Source organism: Aythya fuligula, chromosome 2 (genome assembly GCF_009819795.1).
Source record: "Aythya fuligula isolate bAytFul2 chromosome 2, bAytFul2.pri, whole genome shotgun sequence".
NCBI classification, from domain to species: Eukaryota; Metazoa; Chordata; class Aves; order Anseriformes; family Anatidae; genus Aythya; species Aythya fuligula.
The window spans coordinates 60376659-60393621 of NC_045560.1; the positions used below are offsets into that span (position 1 = coordinate 60376659).

At 41.1% G+C, this 16963-nt stretch overlaps 1 protein-coding gene across 3 annotated transcripts in view; it reads left to right on the forward strand.

Moving 5' to 3' along the window:
• Positions 1-16963, forward strand: part of AMPH (amphiphysin) — a 133327-nt gene that overhangs the window by 101259 nt on the left and 15105 nt on the right. For 2 of the 3 annotated variants that reach the window (XM_032182092.1, XM_032182090.1), the window contains exons 13-17: positions 4430-4453; positions 6649-6672; positions 9320-9352; positions 10769-10819; positions 12923-13039. In XM_032182092.1, the coding sequence (XP_032037983.1) occupies positions 4430-4453; positions 6649-6672; positions 9320-9352; positions 10769-10819; positions 12923-13039 (249 nt within the window). The remainder of the gene's footprint in view (positions 1-4429; positions 4454-6648; positions 6673-9319; positions 9353-10768; positions 10820-12922; positions 13040-16963) is intronic. The other variant, XM_032182093.1, reaches the window with a different exon arrangement.

Below are 16963 nucleotides of genomic sequence, written 5' to 3' on the forward strand. Positions count from 1 at the left end.
GCAGCACGCCTTTCAGCTTCAATCCCCCCTATCGGAAGGACAGAGGCAAACACAACCTGCGCCCCTGATCCTCTAAGTAGTTGCCCCAAATCCCTAAAGTCTCTTTTGATCGCCTTCGGACTTCTCGTTGCTACTTCATCGCTACCAGCCTGAAAGACCAGTAGCGGGTAGTAGTCAGTGGGCCGTACCAGGCGCTTGACTTTCTTGGCAAAGTCTCTCACCCGAGCCCCAGGGAGGCAACAGACTTCTCTGCGGGTTGGGTCTGGTCGGCATATCGGTCCCTCTGTCCCTTTCAGAAGGGAGCCCCCCATAACAATAGCCCTTCTTTCTTTTTTGAAGGATGATGTGGCAATGCAATGTGTAGGTCACCTTGTCTTAGGCGCCCCCTCCAACTGGGACGGGTTTTTATCTACTTTGTCATTCAGATTGTCTTGTTCTAGTCCTTCATATCGATTATTTAAGGGTAGATGAGAAGGTGAGGTGGGCAGAGAGAGGGCTCGCCTACCACCCCGAATAGGCACCTGCCTCCATTCCCCCCCTTGATCTAGGTCTCCTCCCACTGCCTGGCAGGAGGAGGGAACCTCCGTCTTCTGCATAACAGGAGACGCCTGTGCTGTGGCAGGCTCGTGAGCCTGCCTCAGAGAGGGTAGAGCGCACCTCCACCGGTCAATTTCCATCTCTGATTCCCTAATGCTCCTGAGCCTGTTCACCTCCTCCCGGAGCTCCGCTACCTGGCTGAGCAGTTCTTCAACCTGGGCACACCTCCCACAGGCACACCCACCACTGCTGTCGGAGACCGACAGAAGGCTGGGGCACACTCTGCAGCCCAGGACCTGGACGGCTGCGTGTTTCCCCGAGCCCTCATCTGAGTAGCCACACTGGTGACCGTGGCTGGAGATGCCGCACGAGATGCGGAGGCCACAGTTTTCTGCCTGGTTGATACCATGGTCAGGTTCTACGCCAGCAGGTTACAAGCACCGAAGGGAGAGGCAGCTGCAACAGAGCGACGATGGGCCCCCCGCTCGCCCTGCCCGCGCGAACTGCCGCGCCACGCCCTGTTTGCCCGTCCTGGTCGCCGCGCTCCCTAGGGGCAACTTTTAAACAGCCTGGGAGGGGGCGCTGCTGGCTCCGCCCGCGCCTCGTCAGCCTCCCTCGCGAGGACTGCCGGGTCCCGGCGGCTCCCCCGAGTGGCCTCGATGCCGGACAAAAAGCCCTGCCCGCCTCGGTCCCCTGCTCCGCTGCAGAACACGTCTGCCCCGGAGCCGATCGCCTCAGCAAATTTTGTGTTCTACAGTAATATTTGCCATGTTTTTTTTTTTTCGGTTTGCCTTCAAGCACCTACTATTTTAAGATCCAGAACTTGCCCTCACTACCCCTAGGGCTGATAGTAAGATATAGTACTTCCCCTGTACAGCAGAGCTAGAGCTCAGTGTTATACATAGACAAGGAACCAATATTAGCACACTGTTAGCAAAACCTATTATCCCTGTGACTATCACTAACCTGCCTTGTACTATGAGACATGAGAGGACTAATCAGCTGTTCAGGAATGCAACACTGGGAAAGGAGTGAGCAGATAAGAAGCTTTAAGGCTGAGACAGTCCTTGATCTTGGTTAATTAATTTCTTATTTGGTGTGGAGTCCTCATTATATAATGAGATCTGTACTGATTTCTGATGGGTTATGCACTGTCAGAAAAACAGTGCAGTGTCAGCACTCTGAACAGCAACTGAAGTTTCTCATTGTGGTTTGCTAGGAGTGTTTATTTATAATAGAGGCCTTGTGCATTTTGTTATTTTTCTTGCTTCCTGGAAACAAGAAAAGGAAAGTAATCACTTGGCACTCAGCAGTGACAGAAAATTCTGGCTGTGACTTTGCTAACTGTCCCCTTTCAGCTTGTCATGTAATAATTCTGATGAGAGCAGTGGGATCATTAAAACAAAAACATGTAACCTCACAGACAGACCATGTTTGTCCTGACATCATACTGTACAGTGTGACTGGAGTATATTTTATTACTTTAATGAAAATAGTTGTTTTAAATTTAACTGTACCATGAGATAGAGAATATAATTCTGTGTAGAAAAGTACATTGTAAGTTTTCGTCTAGGTACGCAGGAAGAATTAACTGAGCACCTTCCATCTCTTCTCCTTCACCTCTCATCCCACCAAATATACATGTTAAAAATGGTCCACATCCACAGGCATGTGTGGAAGAGTGTGCTGTATTTTTAGAAGAAGGAAGAATAGCTCTGCAGTCAAGTTTCAGTCTCACTGGATGTGACAGCGTCATTCATATGGGAGCACAGACAGAATTAAATCTGTGACTGCAGTATTTGGAGACCCATATGCTATTTTGCAGGGAATTAGGAAGACAGCCTGAAGTGGTCTTTCTATATCTGTACTGGTTTTGCCTCAGTTATGGATATTTTCCCTTCAGCAAACTGTGCTGAAGGAGTGAACTGAAGACAGGAGTAATCTGTATTTTGATGCCTTGAGAGGCCAGACGTGACTTCCCTATTGATCATTTAATTACCTCCCCCCACTACTCAGCCACTGTGATCAGATTACAGTAAGTGAGCCCTAGTCCGCCCTTCCTCACTTGCTTTTCTGTATTGTTGTGGTTTAACCTGACCGGCAGCTCAGCACCACACAGCCGTTTGCTCACCCTCCCTTCCCCAGTGTGATGGGGGAGAGAATCGGAAAAAAAAAGTAAAAGCTTGTGGGTAGAGATAAAGACAGTTTATTAGGGCAGTTTATTAGGACAGAAAATAAATATTAATATTAATAATAATGATAATAATAATTATAAGGTGTACAAAACAAGTGATGCATAATGCAGTTGCTCACCACCCGCTGACCAATGCCAAGCCTGTCCCCAAACAGTGGTTCCCCCGATCCCGGCCAGTCATCCCATAATAATAGCTCAGTATGACACCACAAGGAATGGGACATCCCTTTGGCCAGTTTGGGTCAGCTGTCCTAGTTCTGTCCCCTCCCAGCTCCTGTTGAACTCCCAGCCCCCTCACTGACAGGAAACTGAAAAAAGCAAGAAGCTGAAAAAAGCAAGAAGCTGAAAAGCCCTTGGCTTAGTGTAAGCGCTTCTCTGTAAGAACTAAAACAACAGCATGTTACCAACATTATTCCCATCCTAAATCCAAAACACAGCACCATACTAGCTACTAGGAGGAAAATTAGCTCTATCCTAGGTGAAACCAGGACATGTTTCTACACCCGCTTCTGAGGTGGCCTTTCTAAATGTACCTGGCCCTCAACTCCTTTTGCTAGCTGTGCTCTGTCTTGCCTTTTCCTCAGTATGTTCTCTTCACCTTGTGCACAAAATCTTGTGAGAAATGAAAGAATAAGAAACAAAAATGAGCAATACCCTTCCATGGAAATCAGTAGGATGTCTGGGGGTTGCACCAGTTAGGGCTAGTAGAAGAGACCTATCATTTTTCCTTTGAAGTTTCAATGTTCAGCTAATAAGGTTACACCAGAATGAGCATATACACTTGTGAGTTACACCTGCAGAGGACACACACCGCTGGACTTAAAATTAAACCGATTGATTTTGTGGTTATAAAAAAGAAGCAGGCAAGAAAAGAAGCCAAATGCAGCAATTCTTTCTCATGGGCAAGTCTGAGGTCACATTTAACATTTGTAAATATTTCAGGAAGAGTTTTATGTTTTACTTTATGAATATCTCATGTTTTCATTTTTCATAGACTTTAACTTAGGTGTGAATATAATAGATGTGTTTCAAAATACCTCCGATAGAATTTGAGTCCAATTAAAGGAGTTTCTTCTCATGTGGGGGCTATTAATATTAGGCTGAAGTCTGTTTCTCTTCTTTCATTTGTCCACTCGGCTCTTTTGTTGAGAGGTCACTAACAGTTATTGCTTCACAAACTGGAAAACACAATTAAAGGTCAACTTTCTAGTTTTCTTTTCCTAAAAGCATGTTTATGTTTCCCTTTGTTGTGTTGAAGTTGTAAGAAAACTCACTTGTTTTCAGTGGGTAGCTGAATCATTTCCTGCCTCAAAATCCTGACCTACATAAGCTTCTTAAAGGTTACACCTTGCAGAGGCACCTGTATGCACCTGTTGAAGGTCATTCAGAGTCAGCAGTTCAGAATCTAGTTGTTACTCAAGTATGCAGCAGTATGAGTTCACTGGAAAACAATTGCTACTAGGAAGTGGGAAATACCACAGTCCACCACTTAGTGCTCATCCTGCTTAACCAAAAGGGACATATTATGCAGATATGTACACACACACATATTCAGATTTAAAATACATACATATTATAAACATGTTTTTTTATAATTTCTCTCACGTTAGTTAATGCATGCAGTTATGTAGCATGTTGAACATACAGTAAATGAACAATGTTTTTCTGAGAGTGTCTTTTTCCTCTCCTTTTTTTCAGACATTGCCATGGGATCTATGGACGGTAAGACTGACTGACATTTATCATTGTGAATTGGGATGTTTTTGTGCGTATGATTTTTAACACCCTCAACTCAGATTTATACTGCTTTCCCCAGAAGCAAGATACAGAATTTATAGACCATGACAAACACTTTAAAGTATATGAAACCACCTGGGATTTTTTTAAAACCAACAGGGAAAAAAAAATATCTCTCTTGCTTGGCCTACAAAACCTAAATGATGCCAGAAATCTAGGCTAATAAGATTCACGATCATTACAGCTAAATGTTTGCTGCTTTTATTCTCATCTGCTTTATAGTTTTCCGAAGGTAGGAATGGATGCTAGTCACTTCTCTTAATTGTCTGAAGATATATTTCCTTTAACTTGTAGGATTTTAACACAATGGGCACCTATTTTCTCACAGTTCAGGAGTGAAGAGAAAATTTAACTTGTTCTTTTAATAGTGAGCATACAGTGAACTGGATTTATTCACAAAAGCAGCTGCTGCTTTAGAAAGCTGCAGAGATCTTTCTTTACACCTCCTCGTGTCAAATCAGATACAATGATCTGTGATTCAAAGATCGAAGCCGAAATTCCTTTAAGTGGTATATTCTTTATTGCAGCGCTGGATGCACGGGGGATCTCTCCACCTATCGTGCATACTCAAAGCAGAAAGCAGTCTTGAATTTATACAATCAATCTATCAATATTCTACAAGCACCTATACATATGCATTACCTATCCCCGCCTTCCCTCGCTTCTCATGCTAATCAGTCTTTTGGCACCTTGCGCCTGCGCAGAGCCTTCCAAGAATTGTGGGCAGGGGTCTTTGGGACGTGGGCAGGGGTCTTTGGGAGGAAGACCCCGAGTCTTCCTCACAGTGTACTTTTCACCTTTGGTCAGGAATCTGCTGAATTGGCATGTTTCTTAATTGCGAGAGCTGGTTGTTGCCAATTCTTCCGTTTGTTGTATCTTTATAATGAATTCCAATGTCCAGTTTTGAGATTTATAGTCCTTACGTTTGTTTCTCTGTCCGTCTGCCGCTTCTTTATCATGAGTTCCAGTGTCTTGTTTCGAGATATACAGTCCATGTCTGGGGATTGTCCTTGCCTCCCCAATACCTCCCCAATACCTCCTTAATCATCTGCAGGAAGAAAACAGCTTGTTTTCGTAGGTTTTCTTTCAATTTTTGTCATGGAGATAGCTGAGTTGATTTGACATGCAGCCTGGAACACCCATTTTTTGACCTTTTTCAGATTCAGCCAGCACAGAAATCTGTGAATGTTTCTTGTGCATTCAGATTTGTAGCACTATTTTGTGAACACATGGCTTATATGATGTATATTAAACACTCATTTCTTTCTACTGGGAAAGGTTAAATAAAGTCTGGAAAAAGTCACATAGGCATACTAGCCAAAATTGCAAGGTTACCAGTATCTAGACCAGCTAAAATAACCCAGAAATATTTCAGATTTATAGCTTTAAACTAATAGTAGATATCTTTGCCATTGTCTTTTTTTTTTTTCCGCAGTTTTATTTATAGCTCATTAATGTTATGTATGTATTGTGTATTATAATTAATTCCCTCCTTGCTTTAGTTTAAAAAAAAAAAAAAAAAAAAAAAAAAAAGCAAGTAATGAGCTTCACAGTTAAATGTTTGAAATTAGGACTACTCGACCTTTATGGAGTTCCTCTTCATACTGAGTGCAGAGTAGTTGTTGATCTTCCTTGCAGAATTTGTATCTGTTCAAAGTAGTGGTATAGACAGCTGGCTTTGTGTCTTGATGCCTTACTGTGTGTGGATGCAAATGCCTCTTCATGGTGCAGTGATGGAGTATCAAAGCTGCACACTGATACCAATTTGGTTACCTCCTTTGTGTTTGCTGTATCAGAGTGATTCTTCCCTTCAATTGAGATGTAATAGGGTACCCATGATAAAAATGTCAGTGGGTCTCAGAGGAAGGCAAGGCGTGAGAAATATTCAGTGTACCTGTAGAACTTCTTTTCTCATACAGTCCAGTGGCTAAAAGCGTGGCTTAAAATCAGGGGCCTGTGATTAGTCTTCAATAGAGTGACTCTGCTGCTTCTCCACACCAGTTTTGTAACTGCTGCTGGTTAGGTAATAATAATTAATGAACTTGTGCTCTAACAACAGAAAACAACAACAACAATCTTGTTTTCTATGCTTTATATATACTTTTTTTTTTTCTATACAGACAAGCAGCGAATTGGTGCAGCCGGTAAGCAAACCTCCCCCCAAAATCGCAACCACTCCAGATATATGCTTTATTCAATGTGGTATAATGTATAGTTTTCTGTTTTGTCTATCAGTGCCGCTCTTCTAGATTGCAATCTACTGCCTCCAAATGTTGCAAGCCACAAAGCTTTTCCTTAAACTGCTAATTTAGTTACTTTCATTCTTTAAATTAAAACTGCTATAGTAAAATATAAATTTTGTGTTTTTTCATCAAGTCCGCCTTTATCTTTTTCATCTTGTGTTTTTTCTTTGCTTTTCTGTCTGCTTAAAGCCTGACTCTTCAAAAAGTCTTTCCCTGTGTAACCTGGTCATGGAGGAAACCCCAAACATTGGGTCATCAGAAGATATTAACAGAACCCAAACTGATCTAGGTTCTCCCAACTGGGGCCTAGATGTTAGCACACCCAGTGTCAGCCAGGAAATTACTGCAGGCAGTTCTTTGCTTTTCCCTGGTGCAGAGCAAACCTCAAGCGAATCCGTGGGTATGCTGCCTGCTAGTATTTGGCCTGCTGTAGGTGAGCAGGAGGATGCTGCACCAGGGTCTGCTTCAGTAGCTGAAAACCAGAGGACTTCACTGGAGGACCTATTGGATGCTAAAAATGTCCCATGGGAAGATGTGGTGACCAATCAGCCTTTAGAGAACATAACCAGTTTTGAGACACCCGTCCTAGGAACTGATAGCTTGTTGGATAAACCCCTCCCATGTGATGTGCAAATGTCAGAGGAAGAGCATGAGGAAGAAGAGCCTCTGTGGGTAGGCGACAAGTCAAGTGAAAAGGTAGGGACCAGAGCTGTTAACTACAAGGAGTTAGAAGGTACAGAGGAAATGGAAGAGCAAGGTTGTGAAACAAAAGGAAATACTGAGGCAGAGCTTCATAAGGGTTTAGCAAATTCAGAGTGTGAAAGCTTAGTCAGCACAGAGGCAGAAAATTTACATGAGTTGGAAGATAACAATGGTGAAGCTGGGAGAGCTAGTGTTGCTAACCTAGAAAATCCCGAGGGAAAAGAATTCAAAGAGGTAAATATCATTAATGTTGTTGAAGAGGTAGATGGAGAAAAAGCATTGCTGAGCACAGGATTGGAAGATGGGGACAAAGTAGTAGTGGATGACTATAAAACTACAGAAAGCACTAACACTGAACCTGAGAGAGTCTTTGGTGTTTGGACTCAGGACCATGAAAGGATGTTTGAGGATGGCTTAGACCAAAATGACAATGTTACTGGAGAGAATCCATCCATGGAGTGTATAAACAGGACAGAGCACATTGACTTAGAGGTAACTGACCACACAGAAAAGGACCCTACAAATACTGGAAATGTTCTGTGTGACACTGAATTGTTCAGTGCAGAAGAGTCTGGTAAAGGACCTGAAGACAGTAGCATCAGCCTCCTTCCAAACGGTAGTGCTGCTGATGAAGGCCAAGCTACTCCTGAAAAACTGCGGGCATTGATGCCTGAGACACATGATGCTGCTAGCACAAACTGCAGTAATCTTTGCCTGGATAATACAGAAGACCAAGTGACAGGTAGGGCAGAAGCAGCAGTCACTGAAGAGCATCCTAGTCACAGTGGTATTTCTGAAGTCTTGGAAACAGACCCCTGGCTGGCAAACTGGGATCCAACAGTTACTAATGACTCCTGGGGTTTTTCTAACCTGTCAGATGGCCAAGCCAATGGACTGGATAATTGGCCCTTTTTCCCCCAGCAGCAAGGCGCAGAGGAAGGTAACATGGAAAATGCTTGGTTAGGCATTAGTGATAAATGGTCTACACAGGACCTGGGAGGGACTGATAACAGCTGGGGAGAAGTAGGTGTAAGCACAAGCAATAAAAGTCAGGAGGAACCAGTAAAACAAGGCTTGCCTGGGGAGCAAGCAAGTGTTAACAATCCTGGACCCAGCAAGGAAATAGCTAGACCCTTGGCTCTGTTTCAAATGGGAAATTCCCGAAATGCTAGCACCGAGAGTTCAACTAGTCCTAAAGACAATGAGACCAACAGCTCAGATTTATCTGAAGATGAAATTGCTAACCGGAGATATGGATTGTTGTACCAGGAAATTGAGGCTGATAAAGAAGAGGTACCTACCCCAGTGTGTAGCCTAGTCTAGACAAAGAGTTCCTTAGGCCATGCATAACCTTGTTGTTTCAAAACAATCCATTTGTGTGTTTCCCAGTACCCCTCCTAAGCCCTTGCTATTCTTTTTCGAAAAATTGTCATGCAACTGTTCATAGTGTGGTGCCCTTCAGCCATGTAATGAAACAGGCTGACAAAAATGCATTTCAAAAAGGTGAATGAAGCTTCACACTTTGAAGGCACGTGGTGTCTCACAGCTTCTGTATTTCATACATATACTTTTAAATGCATCTACAGCCTTTTTTTTTTTTTTTAGTATATAAAAATACTTGCTCTCTCTTTTTTTTTTCTTTTTATTTTGGTGTCTTCTTTAAGCGTGTGAAACCTGTTATCAAATAGCACTTTCATATATCTTGCTGCCTTGCCCTTCCTTTTGTTCTTTTTTAATTTACTTTTTTTTGGTCTGGCTTATTTTTGTTTTGCAAATAGAAATATTTTACTCATGTTCTCCTCTAGTAAACAAATGGTAATTTGTTCTGATCTTCACTTCTACTTAGGCATCCAGCACTGCATTTAATGGATTTGCACAGGTAAGAAATAAACAAGTTTTGAGATTTTATTTTTTTCTGTGCTGTTGAGAAGAGATTAGGACTAGCTGTACAGTTTTGGAAAATCTGTTCTTCAGACTAGCTGTACAATAATGTCATAGTGACCCAAATCCTAAACTTGTCTGTTCTCAGAAAGTATTTGTAGATGTTACCAGGATGCTACTACTCTTGGCCTGATTGAATTTAGTTGGAAAATTCCCATGGCCTTAGCAAGACTGAATTTCTTTTCTCAGAAATGAACTGGTTTAGCATTTTCATTGTGGGGATATTTGTTTGTTTTTATTTTATTTTGTTTTTCTCACTACCCTCAAACCTTGTAAAGCATGGCTTCCTCATGGCTTTCGCATACTTTCAGTAACTGTATATATATATATATATAAAATGTAATTTATCTATTTCTGCAACTTTATTTTCATTTAAAATATATCTGAAAGTTAAGCCCTAGTGTTTACTGGTCTGCTGTTGGTGAGATTGCATTATGCATTGCAGCAGTGCAGCATGTGAAGATCCCATACTTATGCTCTCAAATTCCAGGGCAGTGCCTAAGTCTCAATTTGTAATGCAGATGATCTAGGGCTTTGTTAAGTTCCAGCAACTTTTCAAAGAATGGCATATCCACAGAACACTCTGTACACCATTTTTCAGCACATACAAAAAAGCTGAGCATCTACAAGGCTGGAAATGAGCCTTTCAGTGCTTATTTATTTTACTCCAGGTCTTTTAATTTAGTAAAAGATCTATAAGAAAAGACAAAAACATAAGTCTTCCATCCCATTTCACTGAGGCAAAATGTTTGCCCCAAGGAAATAAAAATTTTATGCCTACACCCTCACAGTAGGACTGGGACCCATCAATGTTTTTCATATTAAACATTTCTGAATAAGGTATTGAAAAAATTTGTTCTCCACTTTTGTACATTCTTAATGCATGTAGAACTTTGTATCTCTAATTACTTGGCACTATAGCTGCTATTCAAATAAAAGACCAGGATCACAAGGAAGTGAAAGTAGCTCAGAGTTAGTGTACTCCCCATGCACATGTACATGCAGTCTGAAAGAAAAAAAAAATTGGACTTTCTCCACTTTGAAGTGCAGTGTGACTGAAACAAAGTCCTTGTCATTCTCATGTATTTAATGAAGGGTTCTTCACTGCTTTAATAATTTAGCACAGCTTAGAATCGTGGAATATACACTTGAAAAGAATAGTGTCTTTAATATTAATATTGCTTATCTAGTAACAAATATTAATAACTATCTAGATGATCTATTTGCCAACTTATTCTAGGTGAAGTTATAGATGATTTTGCCTGAATAAGCTATAAAATATCAGGTCTTTTTTAGACAGCTGCAAAGATTCCATGTCAAATATTGTCTCATTGATTTTCATTTTTATATCTAGGATGCCGGTGCATTTACAGTGCAATCAAACGAGAATGTGACAGAGACTTTGGTAAGTGGTAGCTTTTGCTGCCTTAAAAATGATCTATAAAAAGAATAACATTTTTAATTTGTGCCAAAATATCTGCTCCTTGTTCGTGTTTTCCACCCTCCAATTCACAAAACCTTAACCTGAAAGAGTAAGTGAGAGTATCACTGTAGTTGTAAATCTTTACTCACTGAAAGCCTTTCACAAGGATAGCACAGCATAAAAGAAAAGAAAAACAGGCTTCCTCATATACTTTTATTTTTCAAAGGTATAGTCAAACAGTTTCCTCACTGATTGCAGTTAAGAAATGACAAGAATGGGAACTATGGTTTAGTGTACATCAAGGAAGTGATGGTACATGATGGATGTTTACATACCCCAATATTACTGTAGCTTTATCTCTCCTCCACATTATTAATAGTAGGCATAATAAAGGGGTGGGGAATATTTTTGGCAATGATAATACTTTGGCAGTTTCTTAGTTTCTGTTAGTCCTTGGTTAGCCTGGAGTATGAATGTGGAATAGCAGCATTGCTGCGCAAGTGCTATAGCTACAAAAGAACAGCAGCATGATACTGAATAGTATTTAATGTGGCTTTCATATAATGCCTGTGGTGGTGCTTATGTTCTGAATGGTTACTGAGTACAATGAGAGCATTTTTAGTATTTTTACTTGTTGTTCAAATGTGGTAAATAGTCTGAAGACTGCTTGCCCATGTCACTAGAAGCACATCAACAGAATCTGCATTATAACATTTTGCCCTTGGTTTTAAGCCTGAAAGTTTTTACCAGCATTAAACCTCAGGAAACTCATTAGTCATCTTACCTGCAATAAATCTGTCTTGAGTTTCTCATTTCAGTCCCGTTTCTTCTTTGTGAAATTCCCTAGAGCTGGTATTAACACACTTCCGAGAGAGATTTCTGCACAGTGTGGTATAATATAATGAATGTTTCTTTATTCTGTGCCAAATCCTGAAGGTCTTGTTTAGGCAGACTTCTCTGTACCACATTAAAAACCCAGTCTGCTTAAGGAATATGTGGGAAAAGAAGTGAAAGGCCATGTTGTTTTGTTTCATTTTGTGTTCCTGAAAAATATCAGGGGGGAGAAGATTTTACTATTTTTTTAAGCATTTCATGGAAGCTGTCTCTTCATCACAGGAGACCTTCTATCCAGCTGTATGTTATCAACTCCAAAGCAGCTAAATAGCTTTCGAGCTTCTTATTATGCTGAGCAATTTGTTCATGGCAAATTAATCTACTGGGGTTATTTTAAATGGTTGAGTCAGCCATCTTTATAAATGGAATATGCTGAGCACAGCTTGCAGCTCTCCCCTTGTATGTGTGCGTATTTGCAAGGTGACAGCACCAACGGAGACTGTGATTTTGCTGTGAGCTATTTTGTTACAGGACTGAATGTGTTGCAGGGCTGGTGATGTTTACTATATCTACTTGCTAAAAAATAAAAAATAAAAATCCTATCCCAGATTTTAAAAGGGTAGGAATCCCAATAGTGTTAATTGATAAATGGATGCCTTGTAGGTGATTGAGAGCTTAAGTGCTTAAGTTAAAAATAAACCAGGGATGACTTTCACATTTCCAGAATTCAGTGTGAAGCAGTCAGTGTGTATGTAAAAACTGTTAGGGTCTCTGCTAATTCCTTCCCCCCTTTACTGGAGAAGGAGTCTGAGAACTGACAGAACTACAGAATGGGGGATAATTTTAAAAACTCATATTTGAAGCTATAGGTTGGAACACGCATGGCCTTGCCATCACTTTCTGGAGCATTTTTGAGCAAACTGACTACTTTTCCCTCGTTTTCACTGCCACTTTCAGTAACTCAGTAAAGTAGTGCTCTCTTTCTTTACAAGTGAGGTATATAGGTCTGGCTCAGTTTACATATAGGACGTTGAGGATGCAGATGCCCTGTAGATGCTAAGCAGTAACAAGGTGTTGTAATGCCAAGCATTGCCATCTTCTCCCTGGCAAAGTCCTGCAAACACAGAGCCTGCCAGGAGTGAAGCAACACTGTGGTGCCAGGCAGAGTTCCCATTCCCTTCCTCTCGCCCCACTATTACATGCTCCTCAACACTTTTTCCACTGTCTACTTAAAAATCAATAAAACAAAAGACTGAGGCCGAAGAAGCTCCACCTGGAGAACCCAAGATCGAAGAAACCCCTGCTGCTGCTGCTGGGGAAAAGGAGGCCATCCCTGCTGAACCTGCCAAGCCAGCAGAGCAGGCTGCGGTGAGTGACCTGTCCCCCGTGTCCACTCCACCGGCCTCATCTGAGCCACCTCTCATCATGGTGAACGTGCCTGCTGCATTTCAGCCATCCTTTCCATTATTCACTGCCCATCTGTGGTTGGTTTCTCCAGCACCTGACTGCATCACAGCATGTCTCTCCAGCAATGCATGCTGCTTTGGGCCCTAAAATGTCATTCTTTTTAAGACTGGCATTTTAGACTGAAGTTCAGCTGAAAGATTGTGGTTTTATCTGTTCTGTTTGATTCCAGATGAACTTCAGAAGGGGAAAGAATCGATGCCATTTATAAATGACCTTATTAGCAGTTTTCTCATTTTATTTTAAGCTGAGCTGTAAGCATTAAGACAATGTACATCTTGTGTGGCCCTTGCCAGAGCATGAAAGTACCAGCAAAATGTGATTGTAATATAAAGATCTATAAGTCTTACGGTTTTATAAGCTAGCCACAATCCAAGGAGGAAACTCCAAAGCACCTGTATGGGAGGAAATATGTAGGTGTCAGTATTTGGGGAAAAGAGGGAGGAGAAAAAAATAACAGCTCTGCAAGAAGAGCAAAGCAGGGTACTTGGTATCTCTACAAAATGAGAGGTGGTCTGAGATGATACGTGTAGGGGTAGCATCCTTTTTACAACAGGTATCCCAGTGAATACCCTTTCTGTCAAATTAAGGTTCCTCTTCTACATACTACTTTCAAGATGCCTTGGAGGTGGGTGGTACCCACTGGCTAACAAGCCCCCCAAAAGAAATGCACCAGTTTTTGTAGGCTGCCAGTCTGACAGTACTGATGCTGTCCTCGATTCAATAACTGTTCAAAGTCTGAACAGAAATCTACTGGACCAGAAGCTGACTAGGTATGAAGTTGTACAGTGCTACAGTAAAACTGTACAACAGGAAGTTGTACAGTACAGTTATACTGCAGAATGCTGGTTTTGGGGGATCTGAGTTGATATACTCAGAGACACCCTCTCTGATGCAGGAAAGGCCAATCATTCCTTTTTATAGTGAATAAAATGACCCCCAAATATTTTGTTTTCCCTCACATTCCATGTTGCTGAGTAAAAATGTGAGGGCTGAACCTGAGCACCATTGCAAATTCCTGCTGAAAATCTGGGCAGAAATAGTGGAAATTTTCTGGGTCAGTTCCTTTGCCACAGAAGCCAGTGGAAGTTTCATAGCTGTGTTCATTGACCATCAAGCACATTTCAGTGCAGTAAATGTTCACAGAGGAACTGGGTTCAGCTTGCTGAACCTGCTGTTGGCTTTGGGCAAGTCCCTGTGTATCTTTATCTATGAAGTAGAAATGGTGATGCCCTCCTTATCATAAAAGTAGGCATTTTTCAGTAAAGCATTTGATATTTTGCCATTTGGGAAACAATATTAAGCAGGGTGCAAATCAACTGAAGAAAGTAGAAGTATCTGGCACCTGCAGACAAGTCAGTGCAGAGCATCGACTTATCAGATATGCAGAGACATGTACTGTCTCGCGGGTCTGTCTGTGGAGTTGATCATATTTAACATTTCTGATAACTGCAATGGCCCAGACACCACAAGCCTGATGGTGACTTTTATTGATGACTACAGGCTGGCTAATGTCACTAACACAAGGGGACAGTGTTAGGAGAGCATACAAACACAACTGAGGGCTGGCTTGAAAGTGTTATGAAGCCCTACCCACCAGTGAGAGGCTGGTTATCTGCTAATGGTGTTGGACCATACAAAAGTCACATGTGATGCTATGCAAACTCTCTTCATCAGAAAGGAGGAAATACTAGTGTCCGTGTGCAAGGCTCTGGAGTATCACCCATTAACGACATTAATGACCTTCTCAAAAAAAGATTGATGAGTTTACCTGAGTGGTTACAACTGTTCATACCATGGGATTAAAAAATGGTATGCAATGTGAATGATATGAAGAGGCAGGGATGAGGTTTAGTTGCAGCACCTACCTAATAATCATTCCTCCCTTGCTCCCATCTTTCTAACAAAGAAAAAAAGAAAAAATCATGGATCGTGGATGGAAGGGAGCACAATACTGCTCTAGAGGACTTTGGGGGAGAGGGAAGATAATCCCTGATTTTGTTCAATCCTTCCCATTCTTTGTGGACTCCTAGGTGTGGCAGCAGCATGGCAATGGAGGGAAAGCAATCCCAGTGTGTTTCCTAGAATTACGAATAGGATTCAATTCTGATTACACTTGCATGAATTTTGAGTATGTTTCAATTTTTTTAATTCACTTCTTGTTCATATCCGTAGCAAACACTGGAGCAAGTAATCTCAACATCATCTCCCTACGATAACATACACAAAGTAAGGAGGCCCCACAGTCTGCAGAGACCAGGCTCTTCCCCCATATGTGTTTTCTTTTGAGTTGATATAAATCACAGTAATAACTTGTCAACTCTATAGTAAGGCAAACAATGAGACTGCCTGTCTGAGGCACATTGTTCTGTCAAACTCCTGTCTAAAATGTCTCACATCTAGTCAGAGTAAATTTGATAGTTTGGAATAAAGAAGGAGGGAGGGAAAGTGAAGAGAGGAGGGATGGGCAATCAGTATTGGTCAGGAGTCCTTTTCTGGTAAATGAATGGCAGGAAATAATGTAGAAGAACAAATGTCAATGCAGCTTTGAAGGTTGTTTCTAGATGGCTTTATCTTGTTTTTCTGTAAGGATTTAATGAAGAAAACAATGTGATGGAAATGTCTTTTTTTTTTTTTCTCTCTCTGAAGGGAAGTCTTGTCCTTTTTTTTGTGCACTAAGATGAATTTCGAAAATCTGTTGTATGTCTGAAGTGCAAATTAAGTGACAGGCTGTGGTCATTCACCGCTCCTTCACTCATCAGCTGGCATGACCTTTTCAGGCATTTTGCTGCCTGACCATCACTGAGAAGTGTATTACATATACAATAATAATAATAATACTTGGTCCGTGTCCTTCCAGTAGGTGCTGCAAAGGACTGCAGAGCTATTGGGAGTGGGGAGTGGCAGTTTAGTAGTAATCCAGGAGGATGGTCATAGGCATTAAACAGAAGTTAAACAGTTTTGATTAGGTTTGTGCTTGGTGGGTTTTTGTTTGTTTTTTTTGTGTGTGTGTGTGTTTGTTTTCTTTTGTTATTTATGAAGTTGTCCTTACTAATTTGGGAGAGATATCTGGGAAAATAAGTTAAAGCATTTATTTAAAAAAAAAAAAGTCATTCTTCATTTGGCTCTAAGGGGTTGTTATTTCAAGCAGTGCTTTCCAGGACTCACAAAAAAGAGCTCTGAAGGTTAGAATTAACAACAAATGTGATCAAAGCTAAGGAAAAGTACAGTGTTTCAAAAGATGAAAACATGTCATTTCTCAATAGCAGTTCCACATTCATTTACTTAATGAGTGATGGTTTACTTATAAATTGGAGTTGTAAAATATTAATAGATGTTTTCCTGATAGGAATCTTTTATTGGTCTTAGTAATTTCCAGACTGTAGTCACAGCCACTAATCAGTTTAATTTTTCTGTAGCAAATTTTCTGTCAAATCACATTAACCCATAGAACTTATGGCATGCATTGTTTGTTGTAAGAACTTTGTAGTAAATTTATTGGTAGGGCTTTAATTTAAATTGAAGAGAGGGTAGTCTAGGGGATAAGGTACCATTCCCTGCTCAGGATTTGGTTTCCTTTACTTTCTGTTTCGTAGTCTGCCCAAACAATATTGCCAAAACTCTTACAAGAGTTCATCAGAGTTGCTGTATGAGGTATTATTACATGTTCTTGTTCCTTTAGAACAAATACCATTTCTATTAGTTAATGGCAACAGTTGATCCTTATTTTGGTGGGGGGGACAAAATGGTAGGTAACTAAAGGACCAGAAGCACCGTGTGCACCAGAACAACTGAAGCCAGCCATAGTAAAAAGTTCTTCTTGCATGG